The sequence below is a fragment of the Opisthocomus hoazin genome, chromosome 9 (genome assembly GCF_030867145.1).
Source record: "Opisthocomus hoazin isolate bOpiHoa1 chromosome 9, bOpiHoa1.hap1, whole genome shotgun sequence".
In the NCBI taxonomy this organism is placed as follows: Eukaryota; Metazoa; Chordata; class Aves; order Opisthocomiformes; family Opisthocomidae; genus Opisthocomus; species Opisthocomus hoazin.
Window position 1 is genome coordinate 25,363,969 of NC_134422.1, and position 22,584 is coordinate 25,386,552.

General features: G+C 38.0%; 1 protein-coding gene across 3 annotated transcripts in view; it reads right to left on the minus strand.

Annotated features, from left to right (window-relative positions):
* Positions 1-22,584, minus strand: part of ATF2 (activating transcription factor 2) — a 50,747-nt gene that overhangs the window by 26,868 nt on the left and 1,295 nt on the right. For 2 of the 3 annotated variants that reach the window (XM_075430877.1, XM_075430876.1), the window contains exons 2-9: positions 19,829-19,862; positions 13,922-13,991; positions 13,215-13,284; positions 10,697-10,793; positions 9,767-9,885; positions 7,541-7,669; positions 546-724; positions 110-224 (exon numbers count right to left, since the gene is read on the minus strand). In XM_075430877.1, coding sequence (XP_075286992.1) covers positions 110-224; positions 546-724; positions 7,541-7,669; positions 9,767-9,885; positions 10,697-10,793; positions 13,215-13,262 — 687 coding nt within the window. In that variant the 5' untranslated portion in view covers positions 13,263-13,284; positions 13,922-13,991; positions 19,829-19,862. Of the gene's footprint in view, positions 1-109; positions 225-545; positions 725-7,540; positions 7,670-9,766; positions 9,886-10,696; positions 10,794-13,214; positions 13,285-13,921; positions 13,992-19,828; positions 19,863-20,140; positions 20,163-22,584 lie in introns of those variants that run through there. The other variant, XM_075430879.1, reaches the window with a different exon arrangement.

Sequence of the window (22,584 nt, forward strand, 5' to 3'; positions counted from 1 at the left end):
CACTACCCTCCGAAGCCAAAACAGCTATCAAGCTGCTTAAAACTAAGTTCTATACTGCACTTATGCAAATCTGCTCCACTCAAATTAATACAGCATCATGCTTACTTACTGGAACTGCAGCAGGGACATGCACATTAGAATTTGTGATAGATGCAGGAATAGCAACAGGCATGGTTTGTCCATTAGGAAGATGTAACAGCAGAGGAAAAGGACCTGGAACTGGACTGAAAAAGGAATGAACTATATAAAAGAAAACTTATCCAGAGAAGAGAACAAGTTTACACATTATTTTAAATTGGCTTGTTTGTTTACAGTTGTAATGTAGTATTTATTTGATCAAAAATATGAACTTAGTGATGTGGAGAACATGGAATTCTATTTCACATGTAGTGAAAGTTGTATGTTTCATATGTAGTAAAGCACCACATTCCATCAAAGCATCTCAAATTTGTACATTAACTGCAGAAACGGTAACTGAAAGTAAACGTGACAAAATGTTTTCAACCTCTGTAAGAAAACATTCTACTAAGATTTATGTAACTTACACTATTGGTCTGTTAGAGGATGGAGCCTGGGTAATAACAGTACTAGATGTTGGTGATGGTATTGCCTGCTGAATAATAACACTCGAGTCGGAACTCGTAAGTAGCACGTTAGGAACCTGTAGCGATGCTGGACGAACTATTGTTGATGTAGGCTGTGCAGTCTGCTGCAGTGACACTTCCTGAGGAAAAACAAAGATTAATCAATTTGTAAAATACAACTATAGACCATTAATTCTGACTGTTAAATGAACACGGTTTGACGGAACAAATCAGAATTTCTGGAATATTATGCAAGCAGAATCAGTTATACAATGAAAAACATTAAAAAAAAACGTCCTTTGGATGTATCATTTAAACCATCAAAGTGAACCCATTCCAACAACAGTGATATTAGTTTTACGACAAACCCTGGCTCAATTTATGCTCAGGCTACTATTACCTATAACTCAGTTTTGATCAGGTATTAAGGGCTTTTTTTTCCCAAGAAACCCATGGCACTATCAGCACCATCATGTCTACCCACCCTCTGAATAAGGAAAACATTCTATGGTGTTCTTATATACATTTCAGTTTCAGTCCATTGTTCCGGATTTAAATGAGAGAAACAAGAGCTTTATGGTTCAGTAAAAAGGAAAAAAAAAAAGCAACAACCCACAGTCTTCTTTTAAGCCTTTATTCCTTACCCACATACTTCTCTTAACTAGAATGCTACTAAGTTAAAAATACTTGGAGTGTTACATTCATAGCTTTGCTAAATACATGCATATCCTGATGCAGAATAAATTATTTGAGCACAGAAAATAAATTTCATTAGTTGCAAGTAAACAGCAGATAGAATTGACTAGAGTTCTTAGCTTAGCAATTAGGTAAAGTACATTATCAATTAGAATGTAGTACCTGCATTTGCTGTTTCTGAAACCCTAGAAATGTCTTATTGTAACTAATGCCTGCCTTTTCAGGAAACCCTTGATATTGTCAGACTTCAGATTTACCTTCAGACAGGATTCTTCCAAGTTACTTATTCTTTCGACACTAGCTACTGCAATCAATGGCACATAGAAGTACACTCTTAAGATCAGGAGGCTTTAGTTGCTCCACTGTTAAACCATAATTCAAAGAGAACATCTCATACCTGTGTCATATAGGCTACACTGATTACCATTCACTGCAAATTAAGCTTAAGCTTTTAAAATTCATCCACGCAGCTTTAAGTAGTAAAGTCTTAGCTGTCTTACAGATTGTTTTTCTTTTCATACATCCATTGCAAAATGTGTGTGCTCCTCTGAGCACTTCACAGAACTGTAAGTGGGCTGGCAAACTGTTGCCTTTAAAAAAGAAAGGACTTTAGAGAACGAAATTTTCTCCCTTCAAAAGTTCAGAGGCTAGATTTGTCATCAGGGTTCATTAGTTCGTTCAGCCTTCTCCCCAAGAGACCTGAAAGACTATTTACAGTGAATGAGAGTTTTTGGAGAGTAACCATGAGCTGTATCAAGGAAAGCAAGAATTTTTTCTTTAGTATCAATTTGGTATATTTGTAAATGTTGTAATATTTGAACACAGTACCTAGAATTACAGATGAGCATTCCTCAAAAGAATAAAACATTCAGTATGGAATTGCAGAAACAGAAAAAAAAAAAAGGGAAGAGTTGACTAGCGCATATTCTTAGGGCAGCATTAAACACTCCTTTGCAAATAAGGAATTTGGTGTAACAGCTATACAGATCTTACTCATTGAGAAAAGCCATAGGCAAAACATAAAGGAGACTCAACTGCTTGACTGTGGGAAATTAGAGGAAGCTATAAGGGGAGAATACTTCTTCCATGCACAGGAGCAATGCATCCCCCTGAGAAAGAAATCTTGCAAAGGAGGTAGGAGACCTGCATGGTTAAACAAGGACTTCTAGCAGAGATCAGGCAGAAGAGAAAGGTCCATGGAATGTGGAAAGAGGGGCAGGCCACTTGGGAAGAGTACAGAAACGTGGTGAGAGCATGCAGGGATGCGACGAGGAAGCCCAAGGCCCACCTGGGATTGAAGCTGGCAAGGGATGTCCAAAACAACAAGAAGGGCTTCTTCAACTACATCAGCAGCAAAAGGAAGGCTAGGGACAATGTGGGGCCGCTGCTGAATGAGGCGGGTGTCCTGGTGACGGAGGATGCAGAGAAGGCAGAGATACTGAATGCCTTCTTTGCTTCAGTCTTCAGTGCTAAGACTGGCCCTCAGGAATCCCAGGCCCCGGAGGTAAGAGAAGAAGCCTACAAAGAGGACGACTTTCCCTTGGTCGAGGAGGACTGTGTGAGGGATCGCTTAAGTGATCTGGACGTCCACAAATCCATGGGCCCCGATGGAATGCACCCACGAGTGCTGAGAGAGCTGGCGGATGTCATTGCTGAGCCACTCTCCATCATCTTTGAGAGGTCCTGGAGGACAGGAGAGGTGCCCGAGGACTGGAGAAAGGCCAATGTCACTCCAATCTTCAAAAAGGGCAAGAAGGAGGACCCAGGGAACTACAGGCCGGTCAGCCTCACCTCCATCCCGGGAAAGGTGATGGAGCAGCTTATCCTGGAGGCCATCATGAAGCAAGTGGAAGAAAAGAAGGTTATCAGGAGTAGTCAGCATGGATTCACCAAGGGGAAATCATGCCTGACCAATCTGATAGCTTTCTACGATGACATGACTGGCTGGGTAGACGAAGGGAGAGCCGTGGATGTTGTCTACCTCGACTTCAGGAAGGCTTTCGACACAGTCTCCCATGAAATCCTCCTAGGGAAGCTGAGGAAGTGTGGGCTGGATGAGTGGTCGGTGAAGTGGATAGAGAACTGGCTGAATGGCAGAACTCAGAGGGTTGTCATCAGCGGCTCTGAGTCTAGTTGGAGGCCGGTAACTAGTGGTGTCCCTCAGGGGTCAGTACTGGGCCCAGTCTTGTTTAACTTCTTCATCAACGACCTCGATCAAGAGTTAGAATGTACCCTCAGCAAGTTTGCTGACGACACCAAACTGGGAGGTGTGGTAGATACACCAGAAGGCTGTGCTGCCATTCAGCGTGACCTGGATAGGCTGGAAAGCTGGGCAGAGAGGAACCTGATGAGGTTCAACAAGGGCAAGTGCAGGGTCCTGCACCTGGGGAGGAACAACCTCATGCACCAGTACAGGCTTGGGGTGGACCTGCTGGAGAGCAGCTCTGCGGAGAGGGACCTGGGTGTCCTGGTGGACGACAGGTTAACCATGAGCCAGCAGTGTGCCCTGGCTGCCAAGAAGGCCAGTGGGATCCTGGGGTGCACCAAGAAGAGTGTGGCCAGCAGGACGAGGGAGGTTCTCCTTCCCCTCTACACTGCCCTGGTGAGGCCCCATCTGGAGTACTGTGTCCAGTTCTGGGCTCCCCAGTTCAAGAAAGATGAAGAGCTACTGGAGAGAGTCCAGCGGAGGGCTACAAGGATGATGAGGGGACTGGAGCATCCCCCCTACGAGGAGAGGCTGAGGGAGCTGGGCTTGTTCAGCCTGAAGAAGAGAAGGCTGCGAGGGGACCTAATAAATGCTTATAAATATCTGAAGGGTGGGTGTCAGGAGGATGGGGCCAGACTCTTTTCAGTGGTGCCCAGTGACAGGACAAGGGGCAATGGGCACAAACTGAGGCACAGGAAGTTCCATCTGAACATGAGGAAGAACTTCTTCCCTCTGAGGGTGACGGAGCACTGGAACAGGCTGCCCAGGGAGGTTGTGGAGTCTCCCTCTCTGGAGATATTCAAGACCCACCTGGACAAGGTCCTGTGCAGCCTGCTGTAGGTGACCCTGCTTCAGCAGGAGGGTTGGACTAGATGACCCACAGAGGTCCCTTCCAACCCCTACTATTCTGTGATTCTGTGATTCTGTGAATACTTGCCCTGATCATTTTTTGGCAACTGTCAATTCAGAAATTAATATTGTGTCATTCTTCACTGGTTTCAGCTTCACCCTCTCCTGCCTGCTGTTTGCCACCATTACCTGCCTTGTTACTGTGAGCAAGGAGCCACAAGAAAGTCCATTCCCACTACAGGAATCTGACACAGGAACACCCATGTTTGCCCCGAACAGTCAACAGGTGTTAAGAGCTCTTTTTCTTGTTCTTCTTTTCACCTGAAACATCTTCCTACATGGCAACCACATATATGTTAAAGTGTATGTATAAACATAAATTTAGATATATGAACACCACAGAATAAACAGCTATGACAAAATAATTCTAATTTCCATAACAAAGGGGGAAAAGACAGTCAGCTAACAGCAGCCATGAAGCTCTGTATACAGCTTTAACACAAAAGCATAACTAACCAGATATTCACACATCCTCAACAACAGTCATGCCATAACAGCCCCTTCTGTGCGGGTTTGTGCCAGTGGCTTCTGTAAGTACCTGTGTGTGGATGGGGAAATAGCTACCAGAATATGTAAGGACAAGAAGAGAAGTGCTGCAAGGCAGTGTGTGAAAGCCTCCCAAGAACTGACAAGCTCTAGAGAAAACTGGCCCTGTTGAATCTGCAACGATTCATAAATTCAGAACACCTGCTAAATCTGTACACTAGCACGAACATGCTGCACAATTCAGACAACATCCAAGACCACAGTGGCTTCCACATGTGAACAAAGACTACAGGATTATAGATGCACATGATGAAAGAATAGACCCCTTGAAGGACTTTCACAGAGTCATAGAACGGTTGGAGTTGGAAGCGACCTGTAAAGCTCATCTAGTCCAACCCTTCTGCTGGGAGCCCGGACATCTTTCACCAGATCAGGCTGCTTAGAGCCCCATCCACCTGACTTTGAATGCTTTCTGAACACCTGCCTAGAAGTCGCTGGTATGTCAGTATGACCTTCCGCCTCTCAGCAAGCAGCTGGAATTGGCCTCCCAACTGTTCCTGCAACCAGGTAACTATGTACGAGAGAGTAAGGTACGGCACTCTGTGAGCACTTATTGGCTATTAACTTACTGGTCGTCAAAACATTGCACTAACAAAGTATAAGTTTTGTCTGAAATAAAATGGTTTGTAAACATATTCTGCTAAAGAACAAGAAAAAAAAGAGATGAATTTGCAATCATGAGATTAAGCCGAAGTGATCTTACCTTTACAAGAAAGAATTATAAGCCTAATCAAAGGTATTGGAGACTTACTGAAAGGACCTCTCCAACCCTTTTATTCTAGAAACTAAAAGCCACTGAACTGGATAATATTTTACAAAAGAGGACAGCTACTTTATCTAAGAAGTGTTTTCAGAGACGCATATTTGCAAGTATTTTGTATTTAAAAGAAAATATCACGCAATAACTTCCTAATGCTATCAATGAACGCACAGAATTCTTTATACAAAAATGTACATGGCCAGAACTAATATTATAACTGATTATTACTGTAAGAAAACAATTTGTTTCAAAATAATTAACTAGGTTTCATTTGCTTATTATTTTACGGCTAAAAGGCTTTATATACTTCTAATGATATATTGGTCTATTCAAAGCAGAATATCAACTCTTATTGAAGCCTAACAGAACTCAGGGAGCTCTTGGAAAACTAGGAAAATATTAAAGCATAATTTTTAAGGCTCTCTAAGAAATTCCTTTGACAACTACAAGAAAAATTAGAACTGTCTTGCACATACATTAACAGGCTGTAATCATTTAAGGCTACTAAAACATGTTTGGCCAATGAAATGGTTACACTGGCGCATATATTTTAAAACCAGTTATGCCCTGAAAAAACCCTTAATAAAACTCAGCGAATCTTTGTAAAGACAAATCTGAATTGAAACTCTCTTAAATTTCTGTCACACACTGAAGGCTCTTCTCACACTGGTGCCTGCTGGCAGGACAAGAGGAGGGGTGCAAGGTGAAACCAGAGAGGTTCAGACTGGATCCAGAGAACAACACTTTCACCCCAAGGACAGCCTGGCGTCAGAACAGGTTGGGCAGCTGCCCTCCTCAGGGGTTTCAAGGCAGACTGCGTAAAGCCCCCAGTACCTTGGTCTGATCTCAGAGCTAACCCCTGGGAAGTTGGACCAGGAACGTCCTGCAGTCCCTTCCAATCTAAAGCACCCCGCGATCCTAAAAAGTCCTGCTGATTTTTGGGAGTAAGTCCCTCAAATGCAGACTGCCCACTGAAGATGCACACAGAAAAAAGACTAGAGCAACTATATTGCTTTATTATGTTCTGCTCCTAATATTTTTAAGGAAGTAATTCATTTATGTCACTGATTTTGCTTCATTTTGTGTCCTTCAAGAGAACTGCATATGATGAAAACACCACAACTCACATATCAAAGTTATCAGTACTATTAAACCATTAAATATTAAAACATTCTTTAGAGCAACAGTTCTAAAACTGATTTGACTGCAACATCCTCTAGCGACAGACAATACCTCAGCCTTCTATGAATACTGAAGTAAACACTAAACAAGCAAATGCCCGAGATCACCACTTTTGAACATACTGCTACAGCCTTAAGAGTATAAAATTTGAAACAAAATTATCTGGTGCTTAGCTTTGAAAGAGAGCCCATTCATCCCTCAACATTTTTATAGAACATTCCCTGCTGTTCTACAAAACAATTCATGGTAAAACATAGGATAAACCTAAAAGTGTACACAGGAAAAGTCTCAAACTGTTGACATTATTCAAAAAAAAAAAATTAAGAAACTGAATTTCTTTTGGTTTTTCATGAATGATGATGCATAGAACAGAGTACAGAGCCCCTTTAGCCTTTTCTAACATATCATAGATATTAAATTTGATTTCCTTTCTCGCTCTACTGGATGGCCGGTGTGAGGCAAAGAAATAATTGCTGTGAACAAAGCTAACTAAAGAATTGAACAGATTAAGCAAGTATCTACAGGAATATAGCAAACAAAAATTCTTTTCCTTTCAACCAGCTAAGTAGTGTGGCTATCATCATGCACAACAAACTTACACATCATCAGATGATCTGAAAAACAAATTCCAAAAAACTTCAAAAAAAGGGTTCTGACCTTCTCATCATTGGTAGTAGACTCTGGGTGAGGTAAAGGACTATCTTGATGAGTTGTCTCCACAACGGAAGGTTCTTCAATTTTATTTCTTATAATTGGTGTTGCAAGAGGAGACAGATCTAGAGGCATCTAAGAGCACCAGTGTAAAACAAAATTACTCAATCTCTAAAAAAATTAAAACACTCAAGAAAATGTAAGCAACTAAAGAGAAATATCAGCCTCATAGCAACAGGCAGGTGCTGATGTTTGGAAGATCTTGATGCAGATGCATTACCAGTCAAAGCTATTTATCCACCATCTGCATGAATACCAATCTTCAGTAACATTTTGTCTTTCAACACCAGTGTCAGACTAAGTATTTTCTTCTTGAGAATAAAAACACTCTTCAGGTTTTCCTTTCCCAAGAGTCACAGGAAAATTATAGCTGAGGAAGGAATGTGCTACACTTAAAAATAACAATTAAAAGAAGGTATTATCCTCCCATAAATTATTATATCACATGCCACAAAGCACAAAATCCTAATTACATTTCCAAATGAAGAAAGCTACTGTGAATAACTAATTTCAAACTTATTGCAGGAAATAATTATTGAAAAAGGACGTTTTATATTACCACACAGATAAAATCCACCAGTATATCTGAAATGCCACAAAGAAATTAAGTTACAAACATACTTAGAGCAATACTATAGATTTGAGAGCCTATACCTCTGTCTATTCTGCTATCCAAACACTTTTGGAAGAAACATCCCCCAAAGCTTATCTCCTATTGACATTCTTCCAGATGCTTTCTTCAATTAAATTCCTTGTTTTTCTACAGTATGTATTACTAATGGGCAAGGAAGACTGCTAAAAGTGGAATCTCTTCTCATACCACATCTGAATATGAAATACTACAGAAGCAAACTAAACTATCAACCCCCTACAAGGTGTGCTATTACAGTAAATTTTTCTACCCCTTGCCATGATTGGTTATGCATATTAATTAACCTGAGATATGGCAGGACTGCATTTCTTCTCATAAGACAGAGGGCAGCTTGGAAAATTAATATCAATTAAAAACATTGTCAAAATGTTTAAAATATTTTGCAATACCTATAACTTCCTCCAAGGTAGTGGTGAATTACACAGAAAATATGGTATTAGTAAATCCGGAATCAGTATTACCATACATAGTGTTTTAAGAACAGTTAGCATGTACCAATCAAAAAAAAAAAAAAAAATTAAAACAATCATGACCTGGTATAGTTGCAGTAACAAAGCAAGGGTGAGGAGGCTTTGTCAGAATGGATAATAATCCATCCTATTCACAAGTACCTATTAAAATCTTTACTGAAACGAAGTAAATGCAGATGCTAATTCTGCAAAATATGTTATATGAGTATAAAAGTACATTTTTTATCACTGCTTGTGGAAGTCAACCAGGTAATCAACCAAAGGAAAAATTATTCAAAGGGGATATTGAACAAAATTTTTCATTTGCAGAAGTGTTTGTGCCCCTAACCAGTCATGACTGGGAAGTACTAAAATAAATAGAAGAAATGACATTTAAACGTATGGGAAGTTCCCCACAAAAACATGACATTGCTAAACAGATGCAGTTCAAATTCTTTCATTATTTCAACTTGTACACTAAAAAAAGAGTAGATGTTTAGGTTGTAATCAATAATTTCTATGCAAAAGTGATTTCAACACATAGTGAAAAAAATTATAACCAAATTACTGACACTTCTTTAAATTTAGTCAGTATTTAACTCTCATTATCATTACAATTGATTCTTAGAACAACATCATATTTTAAAACTAATCAAAATAATCAGTGTTCACACACTACTCTTTGCACATGGGTTCCCTGCAAATGTTTTTACTTCTGCAAAAACTCTTCATTTTTCAGACTTATTTTTTGCTTATTCAGGGCCTCATGAAATTTCAGTCAAAGCTAATGATTAACTTCAATGGATGTAGACTAGATACTTAAAAAACTAAGACAAAGTCAGTAGCTCCCATTGTCCATGCTAACCATGTAAACTTAATCAGGTAAACTAATCTTCAGGAGGAGTAATCTTAGATTTGTATTCTCTCCATACAACATATATCAGCAGCTGGCAACTGATGACTGGTGTAGTTTAGAAGGCAGTATATAAATCCAAAGTTTGCATTTTTAAAAACGTAATTTCTGATACGAAAAAAGTAGAAGCTCTGAGAAGATAAAGTTTTTGAACATACTTTCTTAATGTCATCTTCAGAAGCTTTTTTAAACTCATTTTCAAAAGGACTTGCTAATTCATTGAATAAGCCCACTTCTTCACAGTTCTTCAAGAATCGAGTTGGTGTTGGTGTCTGATCTGAAATGAAGTGTACAAAACCCCCACAATTTTATTTTTCAAATACCATTTATGAACCTATTTATCACAAATATTTTCCAGAACAAAAGCAAACAGAAAGAGATGATACAACAAAGAGCTCTTGCACCTTGGCGGGAGAGCAGCCACCAGGCGACTCTACTCGCTGGGGACAAAAACTGGGGCTTGCAAACCAGCAAGTCCTTCCAGCGCGGGGAGGGCACCACAGCTCTGCTCCTGCCTGGCTCCAGGAACGAGAGGGAGCTGCTCTCCAGTGCCTCGTCTGGCACAGCAAATCACTTCAGCGAGCAAGCAGGCTCTATTTTCAAACAAAAAATTTTGATCTTTCTTCTACTATACCGTTTAAAGAAGAATAATTACCAATTCATTCTTCTAATGTCACCAAGGTGTGTAAACAACACTAAATATTTTACAATTTAAGACAAGCAATAACGAACAATTGAAATTTAAATACAGTTTAATCTAGCTACAGATCCTGTTAAACACAGCCTTTATCAGTGTGCGTTCTTACTAAGTGCTTATTACATAATTTAATCAATTATTAAAGTGTTAATAAATGAAAACCATTTTGATTATATATCAGATCCAAATAAAAATTACTTATGGACAGTAATACTGGCTTCAAATTCTGACAAAAGCTAATCATGTATGAAAATATTGCCTAAGCACACATTGCAGACAAGTATAGCGAAGAAAGTGTTTCATATCCTCTTAACATGTAAAGAAAATACATAAAATGTATGCCCATTCCAGCAGAAAAGTGAATAAACTAGTTACAAAAGTATATACTAACCAGCCACAATGACACTATCATTACGAGCCGGACCAAATTTCAGTGTCATCTCATGTTTATGTTTATGGACAGCCAAATGATCCTCATTGGTAAAACGCTGCAGCAGAAAGTTTTAAGAAGTAGTTGTAATTTTGAGTGTGAACAAAGTAAATGCAATTCTACAGAAACTAATTTTTAGAACACCTAAAGTTGTAATTATTATGTTAACAGACAACCCTCTTAGGCAGATCTATCTTATTCCTTGGTTAATGGTACCAAGCAGAAATACTATAAAACTCAGTTTATAGTATCTAAATAGTAACGATATCAGGGAAATGGTAGTGTAAGTTGCCTGCATTCATCAAAAGTCCAAGATAAAATTTCAGAGTGCTGCAGACTTCATCAACCATTAGCAAACAGCCCTTTGCTATACTAATGGATCTTGACAATGTTCAGTAATTGATTACCACTATTTGATTTCTGTATTGTGTGTAGTATCATAATAATGGGAACTTATCTTTAATCACTAACACAGACTTCCCTGTAGTTAATAGTGTAAAAATAAAGTATAGCTCCTGCCCCAATCATTTACTGTACAAAATAAGAGGCAGATAGAATGGGAAACACTGGAACAATGTCAGACAACTGAAAAGCTGTGAATGAACTCCAGCATTTTATAAATCTCTCGAGTTCTCAGAAGTATGCTAGTTTTGTACTTCCCCCCAAATTTGAGGTACATTCTATAAAAAAAAAAACCAGTACACAGACAAACTAGGTGCTGCAAAATAGGTATTTTTACTTTTACTAACTTCAAATCTGCTATGCATCTGTAATGGTGGGTAAAGTTAGCGTTTCAATTGAGAAAATCTGAGAAACTGTTTCCCCAAGATGCAGGTTACCTAAAAAGAACACATTTTTATAAAATATTCAATTTCTTACTTATCTTTGTGAACATTTGAGTCCCAAATTATGTTTCTGATTATTCCTCAATAATTTAAGTCACTCCACATGTAACTTTTTACAGATAGACACCAAGTGTCATCTCTCAGAAACCAACACAGAAAGCTTAGTGGATTTCACAGCACAGTCACCCAGAGTATTTCTGTGAGAAACGACATATATGTGTGGAGCTGAGAGGGAAATTAAAAATGCAGGATCACTGAAAGACAGGGCGACAGGGCGATACAGGCCAGGCACTTTTTGTGTTAGAACTCTGTTGCCGCGGGTTCCAAAAGCCCAGCTGTACACAGCTCCTGTGCCTTATCCCTAGATACAGCATAAGCCAGAAACTTTGGTGTTCTATCACACTAAGAGACTTAAGTACATCTTTCTGTCCTCACTACGTGATGGACAGGTTCCTTCAGAGGGAACAGGATCTCCAGATCTTGACTCCCTCTCTCTATTCTATAGTATGAGCTGGCATCTAGAGAAGCCTTGCCCATTTCAGGGGCACGAACTTCTCTCTTCTCCTTAGCTGGAATCAAGGACTGCTGTAGTCCCATGACATGTCTTCTATGAGATTCAGCTGCCGAAACACTTCTGACAGAGCTTACATCAAAATGAGATTCAAATAGGATGGGGACAAACATGTTGCTTAGGAGAAGGCAGTCCTCTTCTGTTACTTTTGATGCCTCTCAACATATTAGACACAATAAGAAATCTTAGTCTTTTCCTCCATTAATGTAACATTAATGCTGTCATTGATTATAAAAACTAAGTTTTCAGAATAAAAGTGAAAATATTTTGAAGTCACAATCCAAATAAATCCAGGTGCACTAATACAATGAAAAAATAGAGCTCAAGAAATCAGTATTATATAAAGGCAGCAGAGATAATATAACAAAAAAAATCGGTTTAAGAAATTAATTCTATATAAAGGCGCAGGAACGTCCATTTCATGCAGCTAGTTAATGCAAATTCACTTATTTTCAGGTTACTACATGAAAGTGTTAAGACAGCTTCCTTTTAAGCAACCATCTGCTGAAACACTCAATAATATTTTTATTTTTCTGCTTACATACAGCTCTATATCTACTAATGCTATTTAACAGAATAGATTAAAACTATAATAGGAATTGAAATACATTTTGTGGCATGCATACTGTTCTGATCTTCCTATACACAAAAATATACGTAACTAAAAATTATGCTATTAAATATTTGCAGTCACTGTAGATGTGAAGATCAGTGACAAGCAAGTTTCACAATGAGCTCCCCCTTAACACTGAAATATTCTGGAAAACAGGTTACCTTATACAAATTAAGACTTTTTTTTTTAATGAAAGCAAATAAAGCAGGGCTAACAAATGAAATTGTTTTCAGCTCAGAAAGGGTAATTTAATTTTTTTTTTTTTAAAGGACAGTATTTTCTGAATAAATACAGAAAATGCTAGAAATTCTTGGGGTCACCTGCTTTTCAGCAAAACATAGATACTTTCTACTAATTAGCATAAATCCACTTTTCTTCGATCCCTAGAAATATGTTTCAGTGTTTTACTTTTATTTGATCAATGTTAATAACTTCAAGCCAGACCATTACCTGGCCACATCCAGGGGCAGTGCATAAAAAGGGTTTGTCATCACTCATATTCCACAGGTCGTTGTGCTACCTGCATTAAAATGAGAATGGAACAAGTTTTACAAATATGCAACAAATTATCAATACATCAACATCCACAGGATATTTTAATATTCCATGGGCCAGAATTTCTGCTTTCTGGCTACACTAAGAATCTAAATACCCAGGATTCAAGCAAAGTATGGATTCCAAGGTCTGTCAGGAAGGTACACAAAACCCAACAGAGACAGCAGGTTTTGAACATACATCTCAATTGGAAAGGCAAGTATTCCTATGTAACATGACTAATTGCAAAAAGTATCTGAAAACACAGTAAGGCAACTTGTTACTGAAATAAAAATATCCTGTAATAATGATCCAATTCCCACAATTAATAGAAGAACAAAGTAGCCAACAATACCAAGTAGTCAAGGACACAGTGCCAACAGAGGAGAAAAGTGGTAGATTCCTTAGTTTTTACATAATCTTTAAAGCTCATCTTTAAAGAGAAGTTAGCAGATAGCCCTTTATGTAAACTGCTACAAATTTAACTACAAAAACATGTACTTTCGTAATATTTCAGCTATACAACTAAATTACCAACAGGCTAAAAAATGTTTAAGAAGTAATAAATATTAATTCTATTTTGCGCTGTTTTACATACTCACCACACATACTAATACACATACCTGCCCAGATTTCACATATAAACCTGTTTCATAGGGCAAACTATCATATCCTCCTTTTCATGGCAATGAACTGTAATTGAAAGAAGATATTAATTACTATGTATGTTAAACACATAATAATACATGATTTCGTAAAGATAAATTGTATAATGTCCGCTATTCACCCACGAAACACAATTTTTTCAAAGAAATGTTTACTTCGATACATCCTCTAATTAGTTATGCCTTCTCTCAGAGAGAAAGAGATGCTTCTACTCTCTCATCCTGCAAGCACAGAACAAACATCGCGAGGCAGCATCACTCTGCTTCAGGAGAGAAAGAGGGACACAGACGGGACTGAGCCAACCTGAGCTGGACAACACGTAGAACTAGCAGCTGGATGCTGTGACGTAATGACAAAAAACAACAAAGTTCTGGTACAACGAACATATAAAATCAAGATACTGTTGTCACATCACTAAACCCAATAGTGATGAGTAACTAAACTCCACGCTGAAGTTACCTCATTTTAAGGTCAAGTAACAGGGCAGAAGGTGCGGTGGAGGAATGAATGTACCAAATTAGCTAATTAGCCAGCAGACGACAAGCACTCTCAACCCATCTGTGGCTTTACCCTGGAGGAAATACAGTATTTGTATGGAGATCTAACAACGTTAGTTCTGAACACTGCTTGGCTTCATGAAGCAAATAAAGATGAATAAAGATGTCTCTGTGATGAAAGATCATAAGCAGAATAAATCCATCTCTCCCCCAACAGGCTGGTCATGAAAAGTTGCAAGGCTTCTGAAACCGTCGAACCATCCTAAGAATGTGTACTTCTGGTACACCACTTAGCACTAGACACAAGACAGATCAAGTAAGTGTAAGCAAATCATTTAAGACTTAATACCTCAGAGATCTGTAGGGAACACATTAGCTGAACCTTTTATCTGTGCTGGTACAGTAAATAACTACTGTACAGACTTTTTTGATATTACTTCAAGGAGAAGGAGATCTCAGTGTCCTTGGTCATGCGCATTGAATAGTAAAGAAGCAAAACAAGGAGTGGAGGAGATTCCAAAGTGTCATTTCTAAATATATACACTCAACACAATGAGGAGACCGAGCTGAGATCATAAGCCAAGAAGAGATGAACGGCTGCCAGAAACTTTAGAGTCTTTGGCATTGACAACTCAGGGAAACATTTATGTCCCAAACAAAGAATGCCAAAGCAAATCAGTGATGGAGATTGTTCTGCTGTTCTTTGCAGAGCTCATAACCCATCTCAAGTTTCTGAAGGGATGAAATATTTCTTCAACTGTTCAAACTATGAACTTGGTACTGTCACCAATAAAGAGTATTCACAAGGTTACGGGCAAGTTTGCATACTCATGACTAAGGCTTCAGGGTGAAAAATAAGGCCCTCACCAAGAAAGCTTTAGGATTATATCCTTCAACAGACACTCAAAAGCTATCCCACAAGCTTATTATCCTTATTCAGCTACCCAACAGTCAGATTTTTTTAAATGCAAGTTAAAAATTAACAGGGTCAGTCTCCTCTAGATCTCAAAAGGAATTTGCTTTGTTAAATCTTGACCATGGGGCACCATATAGTTATATTGTATATGGCTGCAATACACACATATGGATATACATTCTGAATACAAGAGCTGTATCTGTATCGGAAATGTCTGCAGGTGCAAGAAAAAAATCTGGGTTGTTTTTATCCAAAAGATGAAGATTTTGATTAACAGAAGCGCATGTAGGGCATTTTTTTTCACTCTGTTACTATAGCTTGTCAGTCTTTGACAAGCGCACAGTATCAGCCATAAAATCTACTCTATCCATAGTGTTACTATTTTTCTTAGGTCATAGGCTGTAAAGATCAATTTTTCAGTCTGCTCATTTTCCCTTATAAAGGAATATTACCAAAATATGTATTTGCATATGAAATTGTTAGCTGGTTCCATGTTTTGATTGGCGAAGTCTGTGAATTTGGAATGCCTGATTTATAAACTTAAAATCAATCCTTGTGAAAAAGAAAAAAAGTGTTGTCCTCCTGGCAAACTTACTGGAAAAAAGTTGAAGATAAATTCATTTCCTGATCTTCGTAGTATTATTTGACTGCAGGCCACAAGGAATTTTGTGAGGTAATGCCTTGTAAAGGGATTCCAGCTAACATCAGAGGAAAAAAAAGTATCTTGAAGCACTGAAATTTTTGCACATAACAGAGAAAAGAAGTTCACTCACTCATTCCAGCAAGACCACGGACATAATAAATCTAAACAGAAACTGGATCTGACAAGATGGGAAAACAAAGGGCTCACGTTCGTTAGTGTAGCCAAATCAGTAAGGATTGTATTTACCTATTACAAAGAAAAATGCAAAGCTTGCACCTAGAACGAAATAACTCCATGTAACAGTGGAGGCTGAGGGCCAGGTGGCTGTCAAGCAGCTTCGGGGCAGAACCTGTAACTCCTGGTGGACAACAAACCGAACACGATTCAGCATCACATCGCTCACAGCACTGAAAGCTAACAGCCTAACAACCAAATGAAGGGAAGTGATTATTCTACTTTATCTGGCACTCATGAGGCTACAGCTGGAGCGCTGGGTCCAGTTTTGAGCCCCTCAAGACAGATGACAAGCTGGAGAGAATCCAGCAGGGGCCCCAACAAAAGAGTTAGGAGGCTGGACTATGACATACAAGAGGAAAGTCAGGAAGCAAAGTTTGTTTAGCATGGAGAAGGAAGGCCAAGGAAGCATCCATTTGCTGTCTTACACTACCTAATACATTGGTATAGAGACGACAGATCCAGACTCTGGGTAGCGTACAACAAAAGAATGAGATGCAACATTCACAAGCCACATCAAGAAAGTTATTAGCAAGTATAAGTGGAGGGAATAAAAAGTAATTAAAAAAAAAAATTTAAAAATCACACAGTGAGGGCAGCTGAACAGTAGAACAAGTTGTCCAGTGGGGCTGGGGACTCTCCATCCTTGGAGATATTCAAAATTTGAGTGGATGAAATTCTGAACAATCCAAGGTAACTCTGAAAATTGAAGTATACATAAAGAAGTCACAGGTGAACAGCAGCAAAATAGAATCCAAACTTGGGTAATGTTCTGACAGCTTTAGAAGACTCAGGGTGGTTAACTTCACAGCTCACCAACTAAAACTGATGCTCCTAGGGAAAACAAAACAAATAAACCAACCCCATTCTTTGCCTCCTCTTTTCTTTCTGGATTGTTTGTTGCCTCAGAGGAATAACGAGATTAACACACAGAAGGCAACTTTTCAGAAAAGTAGTTTGTGATTGCCACTCTGATTTCAAAAGGCTATTGGAGACTAACTGCTCTAAGAGAGAATATCACAATAAGAAAGGAGAATTTAGAAAATATTCTTCCCTGAAAACCAGCAGAGCAACTTAAACGTCCTGTTGTGAAAAATGTTACTCACTCAACCAAATGGGAAATAAAGCATGTAAACTGCTAACCCAATTGCTAGAGAAGAATTATAGCCACCTTGGATTGTTACCCAGGCAACAGCACGCACCTTGTCCCACAGAAAAAGATGGCTCCCGAAGCAATCCAATCTGAATGTGAAACCCCAGCCTCAACTTACCTCTTCAGATAAACTGAACAGTTCAGTGAAATGATTCTTACTACAGTCTACTTAACTGCAACCTTCTTCTGTAAGCCTTCCAACCCTAAGCTCCTTTCAGTAGCATAAAGAAATCCATACACAGAATTCCTTTGAATTACACCGAGAAGAAGGATTAGAGCTGAGCGTAGGAAAACTCTGAAATAGTCTCAGTAGTACAATTAACTTTGGAACTTAAATCAGAAAGTAATCTCACTTGTTTGGTGTTCGTTTGCTCCATACTTTCAACGCAAAGGCAAAATACTTTCACGTCACTCCTATTTAAAATATCGCAAGCCTCCTTTATCACTTTTGGAAAGCAAATGGTAAAGTATATAAATAAGTATATATATACTTAAAATGTATACAATACACAGAAATAAAAACAGGTTTGCAAGCAATTTGCTTATATTTAGGACAGTGTGCTTGTTTAAAAAATAACAATGTTTCTATAAAACGTCACACTAATGTTTAAATGCGCTATAAAAATACCTTTAGCAATCATTTGTATATTTTTGCAAGATTTTAATTAAACATCTTAGGTACATTTTCTGGAAACTATTACTACAGACTCTGAGGCTTGCTTCTAAAATAATCCTGTAGACAATCTGTAAAAGAATAGAATCTTACACTGACTTAAGTAATGTCTTGTTGGCTTATTTTACTGGCAAAGATTCTTCTGTTTTCTCTTAATTCCCTACATACGAACGCATGGAAAACACAACCGACACCTCGTGTCAAAAAATTTTTCTATTAAACATTTAAATAGCTGTTTAACACACATACATTTCTCCAAATTTGTTGAGAAAAATAATTCTTTACACATACCTAGTAAAGATTTGTCAGACTTGTGGCTAAAGCCTCTGAACACTTTACCTGTGTAAAGCATGGTGCATGCCAAAAGACCTCCACGCACCAACCAACCTGCTCCTGGGCTCTGCAGTCCGACCCTGTAATTACTTGTTTTACACACTGTAGCAATACAGAGACTGCCCTCCTGTAACATCAGGGCTGATATCAACAGCATGGAAGAAAACAGCCCGAACTGAACACAGAGCAGACAGACAACTATAAACTTACAAAAACAAACACATAACACCACCAACCAAACAAAGGAAAAAAAAAACCCCACAACTTAAAATTTTTCAGTTTCAGCATTCTTCTACTGGCCAGCAAGAAAGAAGAGATGCCCATCCTCACAAATGTGTCAGCCCCCGGAACTGGAGAGCCCACAGCAGACATTCTGACAGTCTGCCTGCTACAGCAGCAGCTGATTTATCCACTACTGCTCACATGTGATGCAAACCCCAGTTTTGTGGTGAGACTGGCTACTTGCATGTGGCTCCAAATCAAGAAACATCTGTACATTCTGGTTTGAGAAAAATGAGAAAGCTGGACAAAAACTATATTCAGCCACTGAGAAATCAGAATTACAGTAGTCCATCAGCATCAAGTCTCCCCTGGGTCTGAACATTACAAAGCCCTTAAGTTACAGTATCAGTGATGTATTTCCCTGCGGATGTTTGCATTTCCTCAAGACTGATCATGTCTACTTAACATTTCCTTTTATTCTTTACATTTGATCTGAGATTGTGCCCCTTTACTGAAAGACACAAACTCTTACTGTACACAGAATTATTAACTCTCGGTAAGCTTTTCTGTAGATCTCATCACAGTGTGCAATTGCTTTAGGCAGCGTAAGATTTTTAAGATTTTACATTCAAGCTCCAATTTACAACAGGAAACAAACTTAAAAGGGAAAGGTCAAAATTTTTCAAAGTCTCTACGTGTTCTACTTGAGGTGCATACTTTTTCAAGCTAAAGTCAAGTGGACTGAATATATTTGCCACAGTAAAGGGTAATATTCTTTCAATGGTTACTTGAAGAGTTGAATGCAGCGTTTTGCTTGGCTTCATACAACAATTTTAATAGATATGCTTCTTTAGATGATAAAAAAAAGTATTTTTCTTTTACAAATTTAAACACTTCAAAATTAAGAGAGATGCCTTTCTCATGCAACCAAACAGATCAACGCAAATCAAAATGAACAGCACACCTTTTATACTTTCAATACTTGCATACAGCATTGCACAGCATAAATTTTAATCACCTCCCACATTTGAGCCTATCTTTATTTCCACAATTTTCTGCCGAGGCAGACTCTCAAGTTTTGCTTTCAGTAAAAAAGGGAAGTTAGTATGCAGAATACACCACTAGCTAAGAAGTAACATATATAAATAAATTCATAATTTGTACTTTAAAGGAAAAATAATTGCTCTGTTTACCTGGAGGGACTGGAACAGCTATTTTTTCAGTTTCCTATAAAGCAAAAGAAAAAAGGTGAAGCAAAAGTGGTGCCATTAATACTTAACCATCAAAGTCCACTTTCAAAAGTACTCTGACTGACTGTATTTGTGTAATGCCATAGAAATTAGCATTCCTAAAAAACAAAACTGAATGATTAAGAGAATGGAGCAGAAAGTTTGAAAAATAAAAACATTCTTCCTTATAAATGAAGTGGGATCATTAGAAAGTAGCCCAGTAGATTCCGCAAGAAAACTATAAGACATAGTCCAGAATATTTAAAGGTTGTAAACCTCAGAACTGGCAAACAGGAAAATGGGAGCTCCTTATTCACACTTCACTGCTTAGCAGAGTGGTTGTGCTATTTCCTAGAAGACACATGATCTGTTTCTGAGAGTTCTGGGGAAGAAAAAGGAAGAATGTAATGACTGCAGCATAATGTTCAGATTTTTTCTTTAAAAAAGTCAAACGTTGGGCACTTTTTGCTGATATTGTCAGTCAACTGCTTGTAACTGATGTCTAAAGTTAATTCCACACTTTAGTTTGTCTAAGTTTCTATAAAGAAAGAGTTGAGCATGTGGACAAGACGAAAGAGATGCAAGAAGCGAGGACAATTGACTTAACAAGTTCAAGTAAGAGCAAAAAAGCCAGTTGGACAGATGACGGGGGAGGGGTGGAACTAAATGATCTTTAAGGTCCCTTCCAACCCAAACCATTCAGTGATTCTATGTACAGAAACAAAGCAATTCTATTACTTCAGCTCTGCTGAAGGGACAGGCTTTTTCCACATGAAGGTACATTTCTGGTAAATAGAGAGCACTAATGGAATGAAGAAAGGTCCTTAGGCCTAACGCTTGCTGTTGGCTGAATATGGCAGCTCCTAAGCCAAACCCCCAGTTTAAGTATTTTTCAGAGGCGCCTTGATCTTTCTTGGACTTACTGGAAAATCATGCTGTGTGAATACAGCTCTTGTAGATAAGTGTAAGACCAATGAACCTCAGAGAAGAAATATACAGGGGTCAATATTCCACTGATCTTTTCACAATTTGCTTAGAGAGATACTAGGACTTACCTTCCCCAGCTCATTTATCTAGGTTTCAAGGTCTTAATATGCCCCATCGACCTAACAAACATCAGAAATCCTGTCTCCTTTTGCTACATATTACTTTCAACAAATTAAAAAACCAAAAGCTTAATAAAAAGTTACCTCATTTTTACATTTTTTCAGATTGCATCCCTGAAGTGCAAAATTGAGTACAATAATTAAGAATTTAATTTTTAGAAATCTTTAACTATATCATAAGTATCCCACTACAGGACTTCCAATGGTCATTAAAACAAAATGATCTGTTTCTTTCCTGTAAGCAATAATGCAAATGACCATTGGCATTTACCTAGAAAGGGAAACAGACTATGCTGCTTGGAACAACTAACTGAAGAGAAAGCTCCTATTTGAACTGAAGCTAATGGAAAAGTTCTCAGGCTGAACTCCTGCTGAACTGAAACTGACAGAACAAAGTTGGAACCATATAACATAAACTTGAAAAAAAATATTTATTGTATAATTACTAAATATTGACTCCTAGATCTATCATTAACCACATCCAATGCCTCCATAGACTGCACATTATTAATTTGAAATAAATGTAGTTAAGTTATGCAGGAGGACAATAACAACTTGAAATCTGTATTTTCCAAAAAAGTTAATAGTATCGAACCATGTTTGTTCCTTTGAGAACAGTTAAGGCATTACTTATATACAGAAATACAAGATTATTTTAAGAAACCATAAAAAAAGATGTTGAGATTAGAAATAACACATAAACTTTTAAAGTTAGTAAAGCTTATCAGAGCTATAAATGTGCATTTGTAAGGTTAAACTAATTAACAGTGGAGGGAAAAAACCAATAGCTGACGACAGAATAGGAATTTCAGACAACAGATACACCCTAAATTTAATTAGGCAAGATTCAAAAGAATACCATATTTCAGGCTACTCAAAACTTCGTCACAAAAGTAGTATGAAACCCAAAATTATTTATAAAAATACGTATGATCAAATTTAAGACCTGAAAGCACCTTATGTTAGATGCTGCACAGTCTAGAATTTTCTGGAAAAAGACATACCAAACATGATTATATTTCTAGAATTCAAATCAGGGTAGAAATATCAACTACAGTGTGAAGAAGATCAAAGACTCAACTAGTTAATTAAGTATTAGCATGCAATATCAGCATTAATACATAAACTCATAATGAATTTTTAAAAAAGCTGCTTCACTCCATGTATACATTAAGGGGTTTTTATTATTTCACATTTCTTTTGAGGCATTATATAACAAGTAGTCCCTGACAAAGTTCTTGTTCTGTTTTTTAATAAGGCAACTTTCCAATTTTGATTCTGGAATGCAGAATTATAAACACTAAGAGAATTCAAGTGAACGCCTAACTTGACTATAGTTTGTCCCTCCAAAATTATGTTGTCAGCTGAGTGTCCATTAATAGACAGCAACTTATGCTTCAGTGGAAGGCTGAAGAAATCATGTCTAGAACACTTATGGGAGACAGGGACCACAAGGAAGGGTCCTCCTCATCCTATCAGCTACTGCTGAATTTAGCATCTAACACAGACCTAGCCGTATTATGATCTTAACTTCAGGAACATCTATTTTAATTAACTCCATCTACCTTTACACTCAGCAAGAGCTTGGGACATGACATTCACTGCCACCAGTAG